We start from the raw sequence: 20,774 nt of genomic DNA on the forward strand, positions 1-20,774 counted from the left end.
GGCGCTGGGGGGGGGGGGGCGTGGGTGAAAAGAGGCTCTGGAGACATCTTGAAAAGATCTGGACGAACAAAGTGAGAGAGAAAGGTGGTAGTGTAGCGGTAAAAGAATAGCAGAAACTGTGTCATTCTGCCAGTTCGTTCCTTTTATTCGACTTCGATTTCTCTCTAATGATCCCAAATGTTGTGGCTCCATGTTGTTGTTGGTCACGTCTGACGCTCTGTCTTCGGCTGGTTCCGACGACACAGTGCAGTTACTGGATCAGATGCTGTTAACCGGGCGGGCTTATCGCCCGGCGCTCGGCTGCAGGATCGCTCATTTCCCCACAGAGCCCTGAGACGATTGACAAGAACTTCATTCTCACACCGAGTTCAAGTGAGAGGCCTTCTGGGAGGAAACGCTTTTTCAGCACACACACACACACACACACACACAAGCACACACATGGCGACTTGATAGATTGATGTCCACTTTGCCCAGTTTCCTGTCTCCGGTTACTATTTGCTTGGTGAATAGAAACAAACACCATGTACAAATCAAAGCATCTTGTATTTCAATATTACGTAGATGTACGCACTGTATTTGTTGGTATACATTAGACTTATTAACGCTTGTGTAAATATAATTACTTTCAATCCTTTGAGCTCTCGTCTGGTGTGTATTTTTATTTCTCTGTGCTACCTTGGATAAAAAGAACGAATGGTAATAATACAGTTTGTAACAACTAAATAAAACATGTTGAATATGCCATATTGAAACTTCATTGTCATGAACAATGACATTTTTTTAATTATAATATTATGTTTAAACTTTTACTTTAGTAACTGCTGTAGAAATGTTTTTTAAAAGTTCATTGTGTTTTACAGAGATTAATAACATTTTGTAAAAGTACTTGTAAAAGTTGGAATGCAAAATAATAATAATACAATAAAATAATAATATTTTTGTTTTAAAAAGAAGGGCAATCTCGAAACTGACGTTCTTAAATGAATGAATTCACTGTTATTGAATACATTTCATGTTTAATTAAAACGTGGTCATGATGATAATCTTGTCTTGTTAAGCTCTTTATATCTCATTCGATAATTAGATATTGAGGAACTCTGTTCTTAATGCATCATGATGTCACCGGTGCGTGACTTCAGACTGCAGTGTAAACACAAGGAGGGGTGAAAAGAAACCACACACTATGTGTGTATGTTATGTCATGTATGTGCTTGAGAGGAGGGATGGAGAACGTGTGCATGCGTGTGGTTGTCTCTGCCAGCCTTGTCATGGTTTGTAAACTGTGAATAACGACAAAGGAGTAAGTAAGTCGCCTCTTTCTGGATCATATACTGATCCACGTAACCCCTGATTCTTTCGGCCACAAACCTCTTTTCCCAAAGCTCAACCAAATCACATCGAAATGATGTTCAAGGAAAAGAATGAAATCCATATTGTGTTGTGGTTAAAATGTTTATTAACGTCTTACTTGTTTCTTGGTCGTTTGTTTGCTGCTGATTATGCGATGAGTCCAACAAATACAGGATCAAACTCTTCTGGGCTCCTCTGACACTTTTGCATTTGAACTTGAAAAAGAGAGGGATGGATGGAAAGATGCAATGATTGAGTGATAAGGGGATTGGATTTGCCACTGACTGATGGAGCAAATTATGTGGAAGAGAAAACTGTGGAAAAATCGAGGCCGAAAATGACAACAGATTGTTTCGTAGCAGATTGATACTTTATCCTCTTGTGAGAATCCTTCTTAGGCTTTTTTATGATGTTGAGGTTATGAAATGGAAAAGAGGAGGAGAAGGGCCTCTTCAGCCCGTCGGGTCACGGAGTTCGTGTCGTACCAGGTCAGTAACGTGGGTGTGAAGCAGCTCAACGGGCAGCCTGACACGCAGACTCAGAGATGGGTATCTGTCATATTTATTATTGTACAGCCATGTCCGACGCAAACAGGAAAAGGAAATGACGTCACCAACCAAGCCCTGTGGCCACCAAGTGGTCTGGCAGTGCATCTTGCAGTGGTCATTTTTCGCTGCAGTGTGTGATTCTGCGTCTGCATCTCTTGTGTGTTTTGGACACTCATCCAGCCATAGACGGCAATAAATTTGGCCTTAGTGCTGAGCTGGTTTTAAAATCCACTGAGAAAAAACGGAGTCGACTCACACAATAACACACGCACAGTAGACACCAACGGTCTGTCATAGATGGGGTGGCACTGTAAGAGTTGGGGGTATTGACTCGTAGAGACAGAGACAGCGCTGAGCAGCCAGAGAAAACACCAAAATTGGAATACGATTAATTCTGTCTGGCTGATGGATTACACTCATTATATGCGGGCGGAGAAGAAGGAGAGGAGGAGAGAGAGACAGCAGATTTGTTATCTATTTATTCCCTGGAGTGGTACACATTAGTTCTATCTCTGCCTCTTGTTCTCAGGTGAAGGGTGGAACATGTCATTTAGCGGAAACCAAAGCAACTTGTGACCATGATGGTGTTTCAATCCATTATGCCTAGATTTAAATATGTTATTGGACAGATTTAAAATGCACTCTTGAGGGGTCGACGGGGCGACCTAGGACACGCTTGAGAGTCCCTCAGCTGACCTGGGACCGCCTCACGTTCCAGTGGGAGGAGCTGGATGAAGATACAACTGACAACAAAAGTGTTTGTTCCATCCTACCTTGGTCAATGTCTTATTATTTCCTTGAAAAAGAGGACTTTTTACACTCTACATGTTAAGATGAAGTCCAGAGGTCGACCCGTGTCCATTGACACGTTATACATGATTGATCTCTGAAACCTAGATAATACTACTTCTTCCTCTTAATCACTTATGTTAAATTAAAAATAATTTATATAAGTTACTATTGAAACTACTACAACGGACAATTCACTTGATAATTATAGGAATTTAAATGTAAGAAATTTCTATTTTCTGAAATGTTAAGTCTAAACCCTAATCAGACAATTAAAGTAAGGGAATTTATCTCGTCTTGTTTGGGTCAAAATGAGTAAAATACACATAAAAACAACATTATACATGAATTGTAATTAGAGAAAGATTCTATGGTTTGCTGTTACTGTCGTCAGTGTTTTAACCCTACTGTTCTTATTGTTCTCTAGAGTCATCTTTGGTCCTTGTAGAAATAATGACACCACTTTAGCATGTACCACAATGCACTGCAACAGTTGAGCTCTTAAACTCTATATCGCTAAAGGTCACTTGAGTCGACTTCGTTAATCTCTCACAGGGCTATGTCTGGACTAGAGCCTGATATTTCGTTTTGTTTCCGAAAAGACTGAAAATGGTCACGCGCCGAGAACTCCCTCATTTTCTTCGTATCATTCCGAGATAGGTTTTTATGCTAAATTGAGATGCACAATGGATTCTGTATTTTGTGTGCATAAAATATATGATAGTACAACAATATATGAATATATTTTAATGAAATAGAATCAGCAGAAAGATCCGGTAACAGAACAAAAACGGAATTAAAGTGACACTCGCACCAGACATTCCTCTCTTACTGTGACTCTCATCATTGTCTTCAGGAAGTCTTCTCTCCTTCGTCGCTGCCTCTTCAGTCGTTCTCCCTTCATTGTGCACACAGGTGTGATCTTCAGGGGTCCACTTCAGGTCGGAGCAGGACAAGGGTCACACACACACACACACTTCTTAAATCATATTCCCAATGCAGCTCCAATCTGCTCCAGACTCTCTTTTTGGCTCCTCCTGGCTCCACCTCAGCTCATTCACACATTCTATTACTTAATAGGATTACAGTCTCCGAGAAGGATTTGAACAAGATGATTAGTTTACTGCGATGCCAACCCTGGCAGCGTCCCCGCCACACACAGCAACAACACATGGAAGCACATTCCAGGATCTGGGAAAACTCCTGCCACAGTCGCACACATACATTAAACAATGTGAAAACTGTACAACGGTGTGTGACAGGTTGTGTGTTGTGTGTCGAAACAATATGTCGGGGGGGAGTAGAGGAAGGGCTGAGGGGTACGCTGAGTGCTTCTCTTTCATGCTCAGGTCTTTTTAGACACGCAGAGCGTCAAAAGCCCCTCGGTTTATGAAAAGACCTTTAGAAAAGCAGCCTCTTAACGTTGAAGACCTGACTTTATCGCGAACACATGTACTAAGATTTTAGGAGCAGCTCCTGTGAAATAAAAACAGATTAAGGAGGTCAAACATTCAATTATTTGAGTTATTAAATTATATTTCAATTAACCGTGAAACCCACAAAATAACTTTTTAATGTCAATTTAATGTAAAAAAAATTCCATAATAATTCATTGAACTGATGATTTTTATAATTGACACCAACATAGTAACTGAATTAAAGCATAAATCAAACACATTTGTTTTTAAATGTCCATCTTCTCTTTTTGTCTTCCACTCATTACCTGTGATGCACTAACATTTGCTTTACGTCTTCAAAACCTAATGTTGTGTCAAAAAAAACCCACTTGTATGCAAAAGAAAAAAGTAAGTAGTGGTCAGCTTTATGTTTTTTTTCCAAACTATCTTCCTCCCTTTGTAGGTCACTTAACCTCACCACAACAAAACAAACTATGTCCGCTGGTCACAACTTGAGCTCCAGCAGATTCCAGCAGTAAGTTGGAGCAGATGAGTCTTCAGCAAATAAAACTTACATTTTCATTATTTTTCATTGTAAATATATTAGATATCCTTCATCAAATATATATATTTTCAAACTTGATGGCAGGTGTGACTAGACCTTTTTTAAACTTCTCTTCAACTCTTGTGTTTCATGTCAACTTCTTGATCTGTAAACAACCCAACACATTGAAATATCAGCAGCTTCTCGCTTGTTGGATTCTGTTGCTGCCCGAAGGATCCGCTTGTTTAATCCTCTTCCCTGCTAACGGGGCGCTCCAGACCAGCTAACCACGCGAGTTCAAAGACGGCATGAGTGAAATCGCAGAGGAACCCAAATGTGATTCACAGCGAAGCAAGATTTTCTATAAAACTTTACACAGGATGAACGAGAAACACAAGTGAAGCGCACAGACTTTTGTGGTCTTTAAATTAAATCCCCCTTTTCCGAAAACACGGCCCACAACTCTGTCAGCTGTCACTCTCAGCAGTGTGTGTGTGTGTGTGTGTGTGTGTGTGTGTGTGTGTGTGTGTGTGTGTGTGTGTGGTAGGCTTTTCACTTTCATAGTCTTCCCAACTCCGCGGAGTAGTAGAGTTCCTGTGTGGCTTCCACATCTCTGGCTTGATCAAACAACACTCACACACACTTGGGGAGCCCAGTGGGAGCCTCTTTTAATGAAGGCGACCCCCAGGTTTAGGCGCCGGGGCAAAGGTGAGGGGTTAAAGCTTAAGGAAATGCAAAAACCAGACCAATTTAGGCAAAAGAGGAAGAGAAAGCGACTGAAAAAAAAGGATGGAGAAGGGAAGGTCTGAGGGAAAGAAAGCCACAAAAGGTCGTAGGGACTGAAATCATCAGGTGCTTTTACAACGAACAGATGGAGAATCATCTCATAAACCCTGAACACATTTCCTCAGCTCCTCTCTCTCGAGAGAGTGTTGACAAAGGACAATGTTTTATATGTCGTCTGGAATTGTACTTTCCTTTTACTTTGTAATTTGTTGATGATTTAGCCTGTTAAAATAACTTGTTTAAAGACTATTCCCAACCACTTTGATTTTGTAAATTATTGTGTTTTATCTGACACGTTTTTTCATTTAGTTTCCTTTTACTTACTTTCTCCGTGTTCTGCTGTTGTTGCTTACTTTCAAGATATTTGGATTTACATATTTAAAGCTGAATTTTGGCAATGAATTTTCACTCCATGTTTGACTTAAATCTATTGTTCCTTCTGTATATTGTTTTAACACGTAACATTTGCCCTATTTTAAGCAGTCAAAGATAATGTAACTGTTTGTATTTTATTGATATATTTCCTTATTTTGTTCATTTAAAGCAGATACCCTTCGATCATTGCGTTTTGATTTTTCTTGTTTATTTAAACAATGGCCCTTTAAAAAAAAAAAAAATCATTACTGTACTTGTATTTTACTCATTTTGTTATTTCCCCGTGATGATTTCTGTGTAACACTTTTAGATTTTATTTATTACCCCTATTCTTCTAATTCTGGCCTCATTGTTTACGGTTTATGGCAATTACTTCCGGGTGTGGTCATTTGTATTAAAAATGGAGGCGACTATGTTTCTGATAGGAGGGACTTAAAAAAAAAAAAATTCCTTTATTACATGAATGAGACAACAAACAAATCAAACAGCTCAAAACAAACTCTGTTAATGTTGCCTCCTCAGGCTCACTCTAATGGAGACTGACGGGTCGGTATACTGAGAAAACATGTTAAGTGTGTGTGTAAACACACTCTTGCTAAGTATTTGCTGAGAGACGAGTGTGTGTCTAAACCTGTCAACCTATCTAATCCAATGGCATGACACGGGTCCATATTTTACAGATTTGTGACATTTGTAGTGTAAACGTAGATGTTTGTGTTACGACTAATGGAGCACTTGCTGAGTATTTATTTAGTTCCTGAGTTTCTGTGGATGATGAGGCCAGGCTGTTTTCCAGATTCCCTCTGGTTTTATGAAAACAGTATCAGGATACACTCCCTATGAGTCGGGCCAGCCGCTGCGAGAGCGCGCACACACACACACACACACACACACACACGGCTGTGTTGTTTAACCTGCTTCAACCTTTTTTTTGTAGAGAACCTTGTTTCTCTGATTGTTGAGCCGTGAACTGAAGAATGTGAGGAACGTCAGCAGGTATTAGCAGTTAGCAGCTTAGCATGGTAAAGGTCAGGGGGTCGGGAGAGGGAGAGTCAATGGTGAAGGGTCAAATAGTCCGTCTGGACACACAAACACACTCACGTCTGTGTTTCACATCCAAAGATGTTATCTGATTTAACCAACGACCTGGAGCATTAAATTCAAACGTATTTTCTAACAAAAACTATCCTAATTTGTTTTCAATGACAAGATTAAAACTAGCACCACAAATGGTGTGCCACAGGGCCCTGTCCTTGATCTTTGAGGTTTATTTTTAATACCTTCTTTTTTTCCCCCGCATCCTTTGATTTGAATTAGATTGCTTGACTTCATGACAGAAATACTTAACATATGTTAACAAATTTCAGTCACAAGGTGTGTTTGTCTATATAGTTTAATGTCGTACACACTGAGTTAGCCCCAGTGTTTGAACGGACAGACATTTACCCAGAGAGAACTGAATTAATGATATGTTCATATCTTTCCTTTGGGAAAAATGTGGGATTTTCAGGCATTACAACAGCAAACAAAATTAACAAACATTTCCTATGACCCACATAAACAAATTTATTCGGTTTAATTGACAGTAGCTTAAACATAAACACTACTTTTTCACTGAATTTTCTGTAACATAAGAGCACAACTGTGTTGGCAGGAGAGTAAGACTTTTACCTACTTACTTACTTACTTACTTACTTACTTTAAAGGAGTTCGCTAGCACCCCCTAACGGTCATCTTATATACACTTTCTGTGAGCAGACAGCCAGTGAAGCTCTGTTGAACATATTTACATTTGAAACCCTTTCTGTGTAAGAGGCTCATTTCTGTGTTTTTTTCCTGCCACGGTTGTGTGATTGTGTTGCTGGAGACTCTGAACGTGGCCTGCTCTGTAAATGAGTCTGACTTCTGCTTCTCTCACCGCAGTGATCTCAGCGAGAATCAGATCCAGGGGGTTCCACGGAAAGCCTTCAGGGGAGCGGTGGAGATTAAGAACCTGTAAGTGGATTTGGTTTCCATGTACTGTATATGCATGCACGACTGTCATCCACTCTCACAATGTTTGCAAACGTGCACAATCCCCATGTGTCTGCACATTAATAATTCATTGTCTTAAATGCCAAGTGGCTACTGCTTGCACTATCGACCACTGTGTTACGCCAATGGTGTGTGTGTGTGTGTGTGTATTTGCATGTCCTTGTGTGTGTGTGTTTGTGCAGGTACATGTCAGGATGCTGGTATTTCTCTCTCCCTTGTTTGTCTGGAATTATGTTGATGGGAGATGATTGTAGTTCATCTGATAGATAAAGTACTTGTACTCCTGTGTGTCATTTTATAAAAATTGATTTCCATTATTTATTTCCTTGTATTTGTGTTCGGCTTGTAAATGCTGGTCAATTATTGCAAATGACACATTTTAATCTGTTCCTGTTTGTCGTCTTGGTTTGTATTCAGAAGAAATAACATTTTTATATATTCTGAGTAGGCTTATTATTTTAGTTTATATGTTTATTATGTGTAATGTGCATATATAGATGACATGGTGTGTCGAGTGAATCATCATTTTTCTTTTGTAAAGAAAGCCTTTTAAGTTCTTTATAGAAGAGAACCACAAGATTATTATCCGAGTCTGTTATCTTTTTCCTCTGGATGGTTGTTTTGGGCGACGGTTGGAGCCGATCCCAGCTACCTAGGACGAGACGCAGGGAACACCTCAGCCAGTTCATTGACACCACTGCCTTAATGGCTGAATCTCTATGTTTGAATCAAATCAAGTGGTGACATTTCTTTGTGTTCCTTTGAGATCAATATAACCTTGACCTCTGTGTCCTTCAATGGTCGATTATTTGTCATCTTATCTTCCACATCTACACGCTTATATTCAGCAAAAGATTCTCTCTGCAACATGGAGGATAATATTGCATCTGTTCATTATAATAAACTGGACGTAATTAAAACGACTGTTAGGTGTTAGTCTAGAGGATTATACTGTCATATTATGTTTCTCGATTCATGGACATTTTTCATTTTCATGTCCTGCAGTTTTATTTAGCATTTAATAAACACGTTTTTTATATTAAAAAAAAAAAGTTAAAATACTTTGCACAACAAGCTGAAGGCCAAAGTTCAAATCCTGAGAAGCCGTGTTTTTCAATTATTTTATTTATAATTGGATATTGACCGTTGGGAGTGAAAGCACTGAATAGAAATAGAAGAATCTTATAAAAGCAGCTGGTGACGCCTTCAAACGATCCAGGAAAATAAACAAGATACTTGTTTAAAATATATCTCCCAAACATTTGACAACTTATTTAATATAATTTATTGGAGAAGAAGTAAATCAATTAAAAACACCAAACGACGTTGTGTACACTGCTCTGGTGAGTAGGAAGTTGTGAACTAACCATGTGAACTAAGATGCAGTGAGTAGATAAAAAGACACATTGATTAAATCATATAAGGTGTGTATCAAGGTCGGAAGTGACCCCTAATCTTTACATGAGAAAACTATAGAATAATAAAATTAGTTTTTGTACATATCTTGGATAAGAAACATGGATTGGATAAACTGCTGAGAACTGAACTAGATGGATTTAAGAGTGACATAAATGACTTTTTTTTTTCCAATGAATCCATTTTGTTTGGCAGGTAACCATGTTATGAAAAGCTTTTCAACTGAGTTGCATCTTAATTCAATTGTGCTTTTGTTTTTTTTTAACTAGCGCATTAGCTAATGAAGTTTGTTCTTTATTAGTGAACTTGCCTCTGGAGAGCATTTCAACTCATGTAACACACACACACACACACACTCTGAGGGTGACAGCACATGATTTACTGTCCTTATGTCTTAATTGAATTGTTTCTGCAAAGCGAATGTGCGAAAGAGAGAGAGAGAGAGAGAGGGAGCATTGAAGAGCCACGAGCATACAAATTAGCCATCAGATTGTGGAGAGGGAGAATCTGACTCGTATCTTTACAGAGATAACGACATTTTGTGGGAAACAAAGAGGTGAAGGGGAGCCTTTTTTTTTCGGTTAAAGGACGACCTAAGTGGTGCGTTCGAGAGTTTCAATTCAATTGTTTTGTGTGTAGGCAGTTGGACTACAACCACATCAGCTGTATTGAAGATGGAGCCTTCCGAGCGCTGCGTGACCTTGAAGTTCTGTGAGTAGTTTTTTAAATAGTAAAAAATTCTGCTGTGACATAAGACTGTGTGGGGTTATGGAAATATTGGAGTCTCAGATATGATTCATGTGCATCATAAATGTAATTATACAACTAAAATATATCCACTAATTAAAATGTAATAATTCTTAGGGTATTTTTTTTTATTTGTTGTTCGTTACTATTATCCGTATGTCCTGCTTTATCTGCAGAATAATCGTCTTTTTTTATTCAAGTGAATATTCAATAGAAGACATTGTTACATGCCAAGATATAGGTATATGATTTACCTTTCAAGTTGGGAGTGGAATAGCTCTGGGGAGATGTCATTTGTGAAAATTTGTGTTGTATTTCTGCAGCACGCTCAACAACAACAACATCACCCGACTGTCAGTGGCCAGTTTCAATCACATGCCGAAGCTCAGAACCTTGTAAGTCGCCCGTCAGAGAGTCGTCAGACTCCTAAGATTCAAATATGAAGGCCAATGACTGAGTGACTCAGAGAATGGTTGTCGTGATAATATTGATTCTATTTTGTTTTTCCATCCTTCTGCTCTCCTCCAGTCGCTTGCACTCCAACAACTTACAGTGCGATTGCCATGTGGCTTGGTTGTCAGAGTGGCTGCGACAGCGCCCCCGCCTGGGCCTCTACACGCAGTGCATGTCTCCGCCGCACCTGAGGGGCCACAATGTAGCCGAAGTGCAAAAGAAAGAGTTTGTCTGCTCCGGTATGTCATTGAAGAAGACGGTGTGACGTGATGCTTGTCGAACTTTTGCCGTTTCATACAGTCGCTTGTTGTGCTTTTCTTCTTGCTTTCTCTCACTCCACCGCTCCAAGAATGGGACGAAGGCAAGTCTTATTCACGCTGAAATATTTGGCAATGAATGCACTGATTTTCATTTCCATTTCCATGAATAAAAGTACCAAAGATGAGATAAAAAAAAAAAAACCTTTCTCTCACCTTCACGCTCTCGTACCTTTCTGCTATTTTGCGCACGGCACGTTGAGATGTGACACCTTGGATATTCTCCACAGCAGGGATTCTCTTTAGCACATCACACATTATCCCTGGATAATGTTCCTCTGTCTGTGTGTAGGTCACCAGTCGTCATCATATTCCTCCTGCAGTGTGCTCCAGTGCCCCGAGTCCTGCACTTGCAGTAATAACATCGTCGACTGCAGAGGAAAAGGTCTGACAGAAATACCGAGCAATCTGCCCGAAACCATCACAGAGATGTGAGTAACACACGTGCACCCAGACTGCTGTTCTAGTCGGCATTTCTCGAAAGCCTTTCTTGCCTTATGTTACTTCAGCACAACACTTATTAAACAGTAATTATCGGTATTAAATGTGTCACATACTGCTATTGGTTGTTAGACTGGGGGTCGGGAAACACTGCTTTAGAACATAGAATTTAGACAAATCAGTAATAAATATTATAGCACAGCGGTATTGAGAACATCAACAGACGTCACTGTCTTAATAGAACACAAAAAGAACGTAATAGAACACAAAAAGATCTTAATAGAACACAAAAAGAACGTAATAGAACACAAAAAGATCTTAATAGAACACAAAAAGATTGTTATAGAACACAAAAAGATTGTAATAGAACACAAAAAGAACGTAATAGAACACAAAAAGATCGTTATAGAACACAAAAAGATCGTAATAGCACACAAAAAGATCTTAATAGAACACAAAAAGATCGTAATAGAACACAAAAAGATCGTAATAGCACACAAAAAGATCTTAATAGAACACAAAAAGATCGTAATAGAACACAAAAAGGTCGTAATAGAACACAAAAAGAACGGAGCAGAAAATAAAAAGTTTGGAACTGAACATAAAGAGATCGGAACAGAACACAAAAAGATTTGAACAGAACTTAAAAGGTCAGAAAAAAATGACCATCAACAAAAACTATATATATACCTTAAATGCACAACTTGTCATTTGTTTTGGAAGAAGTCAAACATGTTTTAGTTTGCAGATGTAAGACTTCTTTTCAAAGCTTAAAATAAAAAAAGGAAACTTTGTGGCACAGCAGGCTTGTGGCTCCATTACTTATTTAGTCATTTTAATCTTGGATTGAATTAAACAAAGACTTTCAAATAAGTGTTCCAGCATTGGTTTAAAACGCTAAAACACAATAAACAGTGCAACTGAAGACAGCTGTGAATGAAAATCAAACCCGTTTGTTGGAAAAAGTTTCTAATCAAATCATGAGCTATTGCAAAATCTTTGATTTTCTGGTCAGGATGATTGTCAACATAATGAAGTTTTTTCTTCTCCATGTCTGTGTATCATGTTCCTATCTTCACCTCTTCTGGCCAGACTTCATCGTTCCCAGATGATGCAGCCAAACAAAGGCTTGCAGAAATTGCTTCCAAAGATTTGGCTCGAACATATTCTTACGTCACGGATGTTAAATGTAGAAAATGTCAAAAAAAATGCAGATTCGTTATGACAAGTTCATTATTCAACTAATAATTAACCATCGCTTCACTTTAAAATTGAGTTTACTCACTGGACATGCACGTGAATGATCAATGACGCTCTAAACGTAGGCACAACTGTGACAAAGAATCCTTTTTCAAATCATTTAGTTAATGTATGATGTGTTTAGTCTTGAAGGATTTAGCAAGGAAACATGACTTTGACTCTTGTGTGTGATCAGAAGAAGGACAACAGATCAAATGAATTAGGTTTGTTTGGTCATGGTCGTCATGATCTTGTAAGAAAGGACTCTGCGACAAGGCATTGAAGAAAAGGGCTCAGACACTGTAGGCGGTTTGAAGACCTGTGTGTGTCTGTTTGTTTCCAGACGACTGGAGCAGAACGCCATCAAGGTGATCCCAGCTGGAGCCTTCTCTCCTTATAAGAAGCTCCGCAGAATGTAAGTAAACGAGAAAATAAGTGAATCATTGAGTGTGCGGGGTGTGTGTTGACCTTCAGACGTGTTTCTCTTTTCCGCCTGCTTCACTTTCTGACAGAGACTTGAGCAACAACCAGATATCAGAGTTGGCCGCGGATGCGTTCCAAGGCCTGCGCTCCCTCAACTCACTGTAAGTGCTTCAGACAACAACTCCGAAGATGAAATGTTAACCATGGATTAGAAAAACAACCGTTCCGATCTCAGCTGTCTGATGAACGTCTCTATACTGGAGTTAGAAACAGCAGTGAAGCTGCCAGACTGACTATCTGCGATCGTATCTTGTTTTCTCAAAGAAGAAACGCTGTTGGAACTCAAGTATGGATCCAGATCTGGCAGGAAAACAAGCGATTCAATCAAGTTTCTATAGTTGACGAAAGATCTGCACATGGAGTCAGTGGAGGTGGTTCAGTGGTTCAGTTCCGTATCTAAGATATCTGCACTTGCTCAGTCGTTTCTCCTGAGATAAGACCATCACCGAAGTGGATGATGAGATTTATCTTTGTGTGTGAGATGGATGTTTGGATGGAGAGCCAGGCCTTCAAGAACTGGATGTACTAGTTAGAGGAACAGTAGTTCCCGCCTGGCCCGTTCCTGCGGTCAGATTGTTGGTGTTGCGTGTGAAGCTCACTGAGGGATGAAGTAGGAGGGGAGCCATGTAGAGTTGTTTCAGTTATATTAAGGTCTCGCCTCTCTTAAGTCAATAATTCATAAACACAGAATTGCTGAATGGGGGCTTCTGTCACCCCATTACACATCCACCACAGAGAGAATAGGACGTACATTCATGCTGACGCACCACTTCACCATCCGTCTTTGTGTTCAGCAGATTCGTGTGTTCTTCATGAGTTGGAATTTGGATGCCTCCGACATAAATGAGCCATTGATTGAGCCTATGCATTTATGACAGTGTGTGTGTGTGTTTGTGTCCATGCAAATGTGTGTGAGACTTGGAGCGATTTCTCTTGTATACTGAGTGTCTCAGGTCTCTTTGGGACAGACACTCAGTACAGTACAATGAAATAACAGGCAATTCGAAACACATGTTTGTGACCATGTGTGTGTGTGTGTGTGTGTTACACAGTGGTGGTTGGTGGTGTCGGTGCTGGCATATTTGTGTCGGACAAATCAGAAAAAAAGAGTCAGCAACAGCTCATATGTTTCACACCAGAGCCCTCTTGTGATTTATAGTGGTTTGTTTTTCATTCTGACTTTTATATGAAAAGAAGTCATAACCAATTTTACTTTATGTTGTTGACGAAGAGCCAAGCGTAGAGTCCTTGGTTTTTTATTATTGTGTTTTGTTCGTCTGGAGCCAAAAACATTATGTCATGTATATATTCAGGGCTTTACGTATTAAAGAGAATAAAAGCCCAATTTAGTTATGCTGCGTTAACTTCCCCAGAGCCAGATCAATTAAAAATATATGACTCTTTTATTTATCACGTTGTGCATTACAGGTTGCCATGGCAGCTGTTTTTGTCTGTGTTGGGACGTGTGCATTATATAAAGAAAAAAAAGCCGCAAAACGCGACCATGTTTGGAGATATATGTGGCAATAAAAACTTTTGAGCATTTTATGAGACGTGTCCTGAAATACGTTTTATGGCCATTTCCATTCATTTACAGCTTCAGTGGGAAATATAAATCAGTGGAATAAATTAAATTTCATGGAAAGTCATCATCATTGTCTTCAGGCTCTTTCCCACTTTCAAGGGTTTTATTTGGTACGTTTAAGAGAGGATGCCCTTCCTGAAGGAACCCATTACCCTTCAGCCAACCAGGGCAGAGTTCAACGTCTTCAGTGTAGCTCATGGCACTGACTGTACCGAACACTTTTGTAAAACATGAACAACAAATGTAATGATTTGCTGTTAGTGTGTTTTTCTTTGATTTGAACTCGTCGTATGTTTTCACTTGTCCTGCAATTACAGAAATGGTCAGACATACATTTTTATTCATTCATTCTATACATTTTTTTGTTATTGTGATTTCTTTTTTTTGTGTTTATTTTTTACATTAACAAACATTAATGATCACATCAAGCTTTTGATTTGAGATTTATTTTTAGAAAACCATCCTGAAGATATGAGAGCTCAAAATACCACCATAACCTTATTTTAAAGTAAATTCTTAGAGAGAAACATTCAAAGAATAGAAAGCCAATAAAGGGAAGATACAACTTCAGTCTTTTTTCTGTTTAATTTGATTCAAGAAAAGCTTATGCTGCTCCTGCAAACTTGGATAGAGTTGAATTCTTGAAAAAGCTATGTTTTGTTTGAATGTATTGGGGTTGAGACTGGTTGAAATCAAAACTTGCAAGTTAACAAAAATGCATTTAGTGTTGATGAAAGATACTGAACTCAAACGACAAAGTAATCGAGAATCAGAAAACCGACAAGAAGATGCAGTATTTGTGGTTGGTGCTGTAGTCTTGAAGCAAGGAAGTTGCCATGTCAAGTATGGAATAATGAAGAAAATTAATGCAGAACCATCAAAAATCTGTTGCGCAAATATATACTTGTTTTTTTTTTGTTTTTTTTTATATCAAGTTACGGGAAAGCAGCAGTAGGAAAGGAAAACAGTCTTTATATTCATGATTTAGTTGAACTATTAATGCAACGATACACTGAAATACTGTATAATGCCCAGCTTCAAATATCGTATCGAAGAAAAGAGAGCTATGGAATGTCAATCATACAATCATTTGTTGGGTCAAAACAGTGCGTGACTTTGGTTCCCTCCATCTTAACTGAACTCTGAATAGAACAACAGGTACTTCTGACTCACTGGTGGTTTAAACCTTCAGTTAGGAAGCACTTGAACAAATGATGGTTTGAGATTGATTTTTTTTTTGTCATCTTTGGTTCATGCTGCCATTCAGCCACCTGGATACTTGATCTCAATATTTCAATTTCATGTCCCTTTTTCAGCGTTCTTTATGGAAATAAAATCACGGAGATTTCAAAAGGACTTTTAGAGGGGCTCTTCTCTCTGCAGCTACTGTGAGTACAATAGACACACAGACACTTCATTGATATTCCGCTGTCATCAGACATGATTGAAAATCATCACCGCTGACCTGAAACATTGGAACACTCGTGGAGGAATTATAACAAGATAAGCTTTTCATTTTCTCTCGTCCACTCTGCTGCTCATTTCTTTCAGGTTGCTGAATGCCAATAAGATAGCGTGTCTGCGTGTGGACGCTTTTCAGGACCTGCACAACCTCAATCTGCTCTCACTGTACGACAACAAGCTCCAGACCATAGCCAAGGGAACGTTCTCATCGCTCAGAGCCATCCAAACGCTGTGCGTACCCACATGTACACACACACACACACACGCAATGACATAACCTTATCATGCATGGGGAATCATTTGAGAGCAGATTTCTTTTTTTTTCTTGTTTGTTTGTTTTTTTGCTGGAAGTAGTGAACAGTTCAAGAGATCTTTGTTTTTTGTCTGATCCGCACAGGATAAGTATTACCAGGGGACCTCTGGTAATATTTTCAGAGAATGTCTGAGTTTTAATCCCGTGTGAATGCGCCATGTCTGTGATTTGTAATGTAATAATTCAAAGTTACCTACTGTAATTCGCCAAACACAGATTTCGGGGGATAATACTAATCCTGTGTGAATCCGAATGTTTATGTTTGTAATTCTGAATGCCGCATATAAGCCACTGTAACGGACTTCTAGGCACTCGCCAATGTGTTAATATTTACTTCCGCTGTTTTATTTTGAAGGGGTTGAAAAGGAAGTAGATCAAGTTCGTTTTTGTTGGGGGTGTCTTACACATAACGAAAGGAAAGAAGACATGCGCGCTGCACAGCAACAAAAAGTTCCAGCCTTGTTGTTTCCGACACAAATATACTCGGTTATACCACTGAAACAGACTGTGTCTCTTCTGTAAGAATAGTGTTGGGGCAAATTGATGTGCAGGGCAGCGGTTGTCCACTTATCTTCTCTAACGAAGAACGCTTGGTTACACTTTCTCTTTCAGTATTGCGCTCCTTTTTACATCTGTATCTCTAGGTAATTTCAGTAAAAATGACTATTTTACCGACGTTGCTTATCCCGTGTGAATGCACTTAAAATAACGCAGAGGAGGGGGGGTAATTTACAAAACACCCAGGTCCCCAAGTAATACTTATCCCGTGCGAATAGGGCTTAAGATTCCACAATTATAGTAACATGCTCACGTTGTTGAGGATGAGCTTGTTGGTCTGGTGTGTCGACATCACTCTTGTGTGTCTCTTGTTTCCGTGCCTCTGCAGTCATTTGGCCCAGAACCCGTTCATCTGTGACTGCCATCTGAAGTGGTTGGCTGACTACCTGCAAGACAATCCCATTGAAACCAGCGGCGCACGCTGCACCAGCCCGCGGCGGCTCGCCAATAAAAGAATCGGACAAATCAAGAGCAAGAAGTTCCGCTGCTCAGGTACATAAACACACACTTGCTACACTCTCCTGCTGGCACAGTTTCCTGTGAAACTTCTGTCCTCTCGTTCTCTGCTCGGTTTTCCTCTTAATGAACCTCAGATCTTATTATGAAGTCGACTGAGACAAGAGAAGATGAGAGAAATAGAGTTCAGGTCAACAGATAATTGGGTGGAAAACAATTAGAGATGATGGCAAATTGGAAGACAACGGTTCCATCTGCTCCCATTGCAGGTCAACCCTTTTAATGATAAGCCAGAGATCAGTCCAGCACTTTTGCATCACTTTTTTTCTCACATATGAATGTACCTTGTGTTTTGCACTTCAAGGATGATGCAATGAAACTGGTGCCTTTCTGATTCTGAGTCTTAGAACAAATGTTTCAGTTTGGATTTAATGCGACTGAAACTGATCATCACATTGTTGTCAATTGCATTTTTATGTTTCAGTGTCATTGTAAATGAAAATATACACTTGATCATTTCTCCACAAACCTGGACAATTTACTTTTTTTTTAAATTTACTTAACCTTGCGTTATATTCGGGTCACTTTGACCCAAATATAACGAAAGGGTAAAACATCATTATCAAATTCATTAAATAATACTGTTATAAATATTTATAGTTTTATTTTCATATATTTATTTCTATTCGTATCTGTATATTATATTATGACTGTTAAAAAGACACTCTTTAAGTGAAATCCCAGCAGATAGCACCTCTCTGTCACCACAAAGGTGATTTATTTACTTTCTAGATCTGTACGGATAATAGAACTACTATAAGTGTAGAATGCAGATCTCCGGAGAAATGTACCAAGCAGTAAGACCACGATTTAAAAAATATATATTTATATATGTAACAAAAATACTTGTGAGGTATGTTTTAAAGTATGTCTCAGATTATATATTTTAAATAGAATGTAAAAGTGACGCAGTTTTGTTCTTTCTCAAATCAATTATCATTTGACACACGATTGGTGCATTGATGTTTTTGTGGACTGGGCCAATACCCGAGAATACTGATGCATCGTTTCTCTCATCCTGGCCCGGCTGTAGCTAGAGAACAGTATTTCATCCCAGGTACTGTAAATGAAAGCATGCGTGTGTGTGGAGTGAGACACTGCTTGGCTTTTACTCACCTGGAGTGATTTACGCTTTTGGACACTTTTCACACCCCACGACTGTGAATCCACTCATCACACCCTTCCCTCCTGTGTTTGCTGCACTGCTTCAACACTGGCAGACGTTGCTGGGAGATAACAAACAACCTAAAGGATTCTGAGACAGAGGGCAAACATTTCCGCTTGTAAAAAGCAAGAACACTCGAGTCAAACAGAATAAGGAAGGTCGTTTCCTTCGAGAGGGTTCAGGATTCATGAGGCAGACATTTGAAGCGAGAATCTGAAAGAGGTTGAGAGCCCGTCAGAACACTTTGAACGACAGCTGACAGATTAAAGACTCGGTACAGAGAGAGAATAACAAGCATGTAGTTAAGTTGTAGACGGACCTGCATCATCTATCACAGCTAATCCATGAGATACTGTGGAGCATCTAAAGGTCACTCAGTTGCAATGCTCAGTGGTTTCCGCATATCTATAAGTCAGACGTGATACGAGATCGGCGGCTAAAAGTGATCATTAACACTCAGACGTGGTGTGTGTGGAGTCGGAACGTGCCGGTGTGTGTTTTCGCTCCTGCAGTCATTAACTCTGGAGCTCACCGGGGGTACGGAGGTTTCAAAGCCCACGTAGCCACATGCAGGGCAAAGCTGAATAATTTAGACGCATCGGAAGGCTAAATGTTGAATAATCATGCTATATTCCAGACCTCACCCTCGTGGCCGTGGTTTGGTCTGCATCGTCTCACTCTGGCGGAGTGACAGGAGTGCACGCCGAGCACTCTGAAGTCACTTAGTGTTTTTTTTGTTTTTTATTTTTGGGGCCATGAATGTGCATTTTTGTGATCTTTCCGGCTTCAAGGGTTGCAGATGAAAAAAGCCTGACATGACGGCATGATTCTCACTGTTCACGTGTCATTAAACCGTTAAATATTTCACCGCCTGGGTCTGAATTAAACAGCATATTTCCATCAGCCTTCGCCGCCCCGGCTCCGGCAGACTAGTGAACTCTTCTTCTTTTTCCTACTGCCTCTCTCACACATTCAGGAGTACACCATGTCGGCTGTAAGTAACCCACAAAATTACATGCGCTCTTCTTGTGTCAACTCCGACCCCGTGAACCCCCTCTCCCCCCGAGCCAACCTCCGACCTTTGACCCCCACCACAACGACCCCTCAAATCTACTGTGCCTTCTCTTGTTTGATTTAAAGAGATTTTGAATCAACCGATGTGTCTTTTTGTCTGTTTTGGAACACAAGTGTGTGCGTCAGTGCTGTTGTAACCCTCCTTCTGTTCATGATGATGTGCGTAGATGAACCATTAGCTTCTTCTCTGTGATATTACCGTCTTTATCTGCCTTCAGCGATCCTCCTCTTCTTTCTTCTATTACCCTTTCACCCTCTACCAATGAAAGGTGATTAATTTTATTATGGGAACACACAATTATCTATTCATTTCATTTTGCAAAATGCATTGAAAGACACACGACAGACATGAGCCTGTCTCGCCGGAAACCTAAACTTGTTTCCAGTTATTTGCCAGACACATTAAGAGGCGCACATACAAACAATTGAAACGATTTAAAAGTCTCCACCATCTATCTTTGATCTTACATTTAATGACAAGCAAGTACAAAACTATCAAGAATACTCTCTCACTTTCCTTTTTTTGTTATTTTCTTATCTATTATTTATTTATTTTAGAGCATTTATACTGTATTTACAAATGTATTAGGAAGAAGAAATTGATTTCTAAACTCTATACAGTCCATTTGAGTTGCTCTGAAACCTTTTCGATAAAGAACAAACTTTACATTGAGCAGAGAGCTCTAGATCCGTGGCTAATGATTTCCATCTAGAGCAGACGCTGAAACACAGTCTCAGGAATGTGATTAATATTCAAACCCTTGACTGCTGGGACATGATCTTTTGTAAAAGCTCCAACTATTTCTATAAAGGTTGGAGGTTTTTTTCCTGCCAGAAAACAATTATGAAATCAAGTGATTCAACTTTTTATCGCACATTTGTAAATACAGATGTATTGAATCACTCCTCCACACTCGTCCCTCATCTTCGGTTTCCTCTCAATCTTCCCTGGACTGGTCATGCTTCCTCTTCCTCCTCCTCCTTCTCTCCCTCTGTCCTTCCATCCCTGTGTCCCGGCAGAGGAGCATCCGTTCAGCAGGTTGTTCCTCTGTGCTTGATCTAACCATGTGGCTGCCAGGTTCCTCAATTGGAACATGGTTCCGTCAAGCACCATGGAACGGCCCTGCAAACCCCTACAGCATGCCCCCCCCCCCGTTGTAGGAGGACCTGCAAGTCC

General features: G+C 39.7%; 1 protein-coding gene across 5 annotated transcripts in view; it reads left to right on the forward strand.

Annotated features, from left to right (window-relative positions):
- Positions 1-20,774, forward strand: part of slit2 (slit homolog 2 (Drosophila)) — a 77,762-nt gene that overhangs the window by 36,639 nt on the left and 20,349 nt on the right. For 2 of the 5 annotated variants that reach the window (XM_087799606.1, XM_087799615.1), the window contains exons 5-14: positions 7,716-7,787; positions 9,882-9,953; positions 10,313-10,384; positions 10,518-10,681; positions 11,052-11,190; positions 12,783-12,854; positions 12,952-13,023; positions 15,824-15,895; positions 16,059-16,202; positions 17,171-17,334. In XM_087799606.1, coding sequence (XP_087655732.1) covers positions 7,716-7,787; positions 9,882-9,953; positions 10,313-10,384; positions 10,518-10,681; positions 11,052-11,190; positions 12,783-12,854; positions 12,952-13,023; positions 15,824-15,895; positions 16,059-16,202; positions 17,171-17,334 — 1,043 coding nt within the window. Of the gene's footprint in view, positions 1-7,715; positions 7,788-9,881; positions 9,954-10,312; positions 10,385-10,517; positions 10,682-11,051; positions 11,191-12,782; positions 12,855-12,951; positions 13,024-15,823; positions 15,896-16,058; positions 16,203-17,170; positions 17,335-18,391; positions 18,416-19,499; positions 19,518-20,774 lie in introns of all 5 variants that reach the window. The other 3 variants (XM_087799582.1, XM_087799599.1, XM_087799590.1) reach the window with 3 other exon arrangements.

The sequence above is a fragment of the Callionymus lyra genome, chromosome 1 (genome assembly GCF_982586985.1).
Source record: "Callionymus lyra chromosome 1, fCalLyr1.hap1.1, whole genome shotgun sequence".
NCBI lineage: Eukaryota > Metazoa > Chordata > Actinopteri > Syngnathiformes > Callionymidae > Callionymus > Callionymus lyra.